At 41.1% G+C, this 755-nt stretch overlaps 1 protein-coding gene across 1 annotated transcript; it reads right to left on the bottom strand.

Annotated features, from left to right (window-relative positions):
* Nucleotides 1-3: 3 nt before the first annotated feature.
* On the bottom strand, nt 4-748 carry LOC111787076. The gene has a single exon (XM_023667223.1). The coding sequence runs from the start codon at nt 451-453 to the stop codon at nt 241-243; it is 213 nt and encodes a 70-aa protein (XP_023522991.1). The 5' UTR covers nt 454-748; the 3' UTR covers nt 4-240.
* Between the last annotated feature and the right edge of the window lie 7 nt (nt 749-755).

Here is a 755-nt window from a genome sequence, read left to right as displayed (position 1 = left end):
ATATTCAAGGAATTACCGTGAGAGTATTTACAGAAGCTTACCTTCTTTATCAACCCCCCAAAAAGAATTGAAATTATAGTTTACATTTAGCAGATTACAATATAGAAAGGTGTTGTTCAAAGGGAAAAAGAGAACAGGAAAATGGAGCAGAACAGAGAGAAATATGCTAAGTCCTAGAGAAAGAGAAAACAAAAGGAAGCAATTCATCTGCTGAAGGTAGCCAAAGCAGATGATTGAAAGTCAGTTAACGTGTATGTGAATACCGATAGCGATGACCAATATGGTGAGTATGCAGAAGAAAATGATAGCGTGCACCAAAATGGCAATCCCACTGGTATTCATATTCCCAAACTCCACCACCCTGATTCTCGCCGGCAACTGAAAAAGCAACCCTGGCGACAGGACAATGAACAGCGCCACCGCCACGACGACCGGTCCCCAATCTGCACTCATCTCAATCTACAAGAGGAGGAGTGTTCTGAAGTAGTGGAGTTCTTCTTCAAGTTCTTTAGAGAGAATTGAAGGTTAGAAGTAGGTGAAAAGAAAAGAGGGGTTATAAGGGTGAACGAGCTTGTTGATTTGCTTAGCAAAGAAGGAGCTTAGGGGATGCCAAACTTGGGGAGAAAGAAGAGAAAATGGTTTATAAGCAAGGGAAAGTCATGTTGATGAGTCGAAGGCAGTGGATCTGCTTTATGAAGATGGAAAGAAAAGGATCTGTATTGAACTGCACTTTATTTCTTGCTTTAGAGATGTGT

The sequence above is a fragment of the Cucurbita pepo genome, unplaced genomic scaffold (genome assembly GCF_002806865.2).
Source record: "Cucurbita pepo subsp. pepo cultivar mu-cu-16 unplaced genomic scaffold, ASM280686v2 Cp4.1_scaffold004847, whole genome shotgun sequence".
Taxonomy (NCBI): Eukaryota; Viridiplantae; Streptophyta; class Magnoliopsida; order Cucurbitales; family Cucurbitaceae; genus Cucurbita; species Cucurbita pepo.
This window is presented reverse-complemented; position numbering and strand designations above follow the sequence as displayed.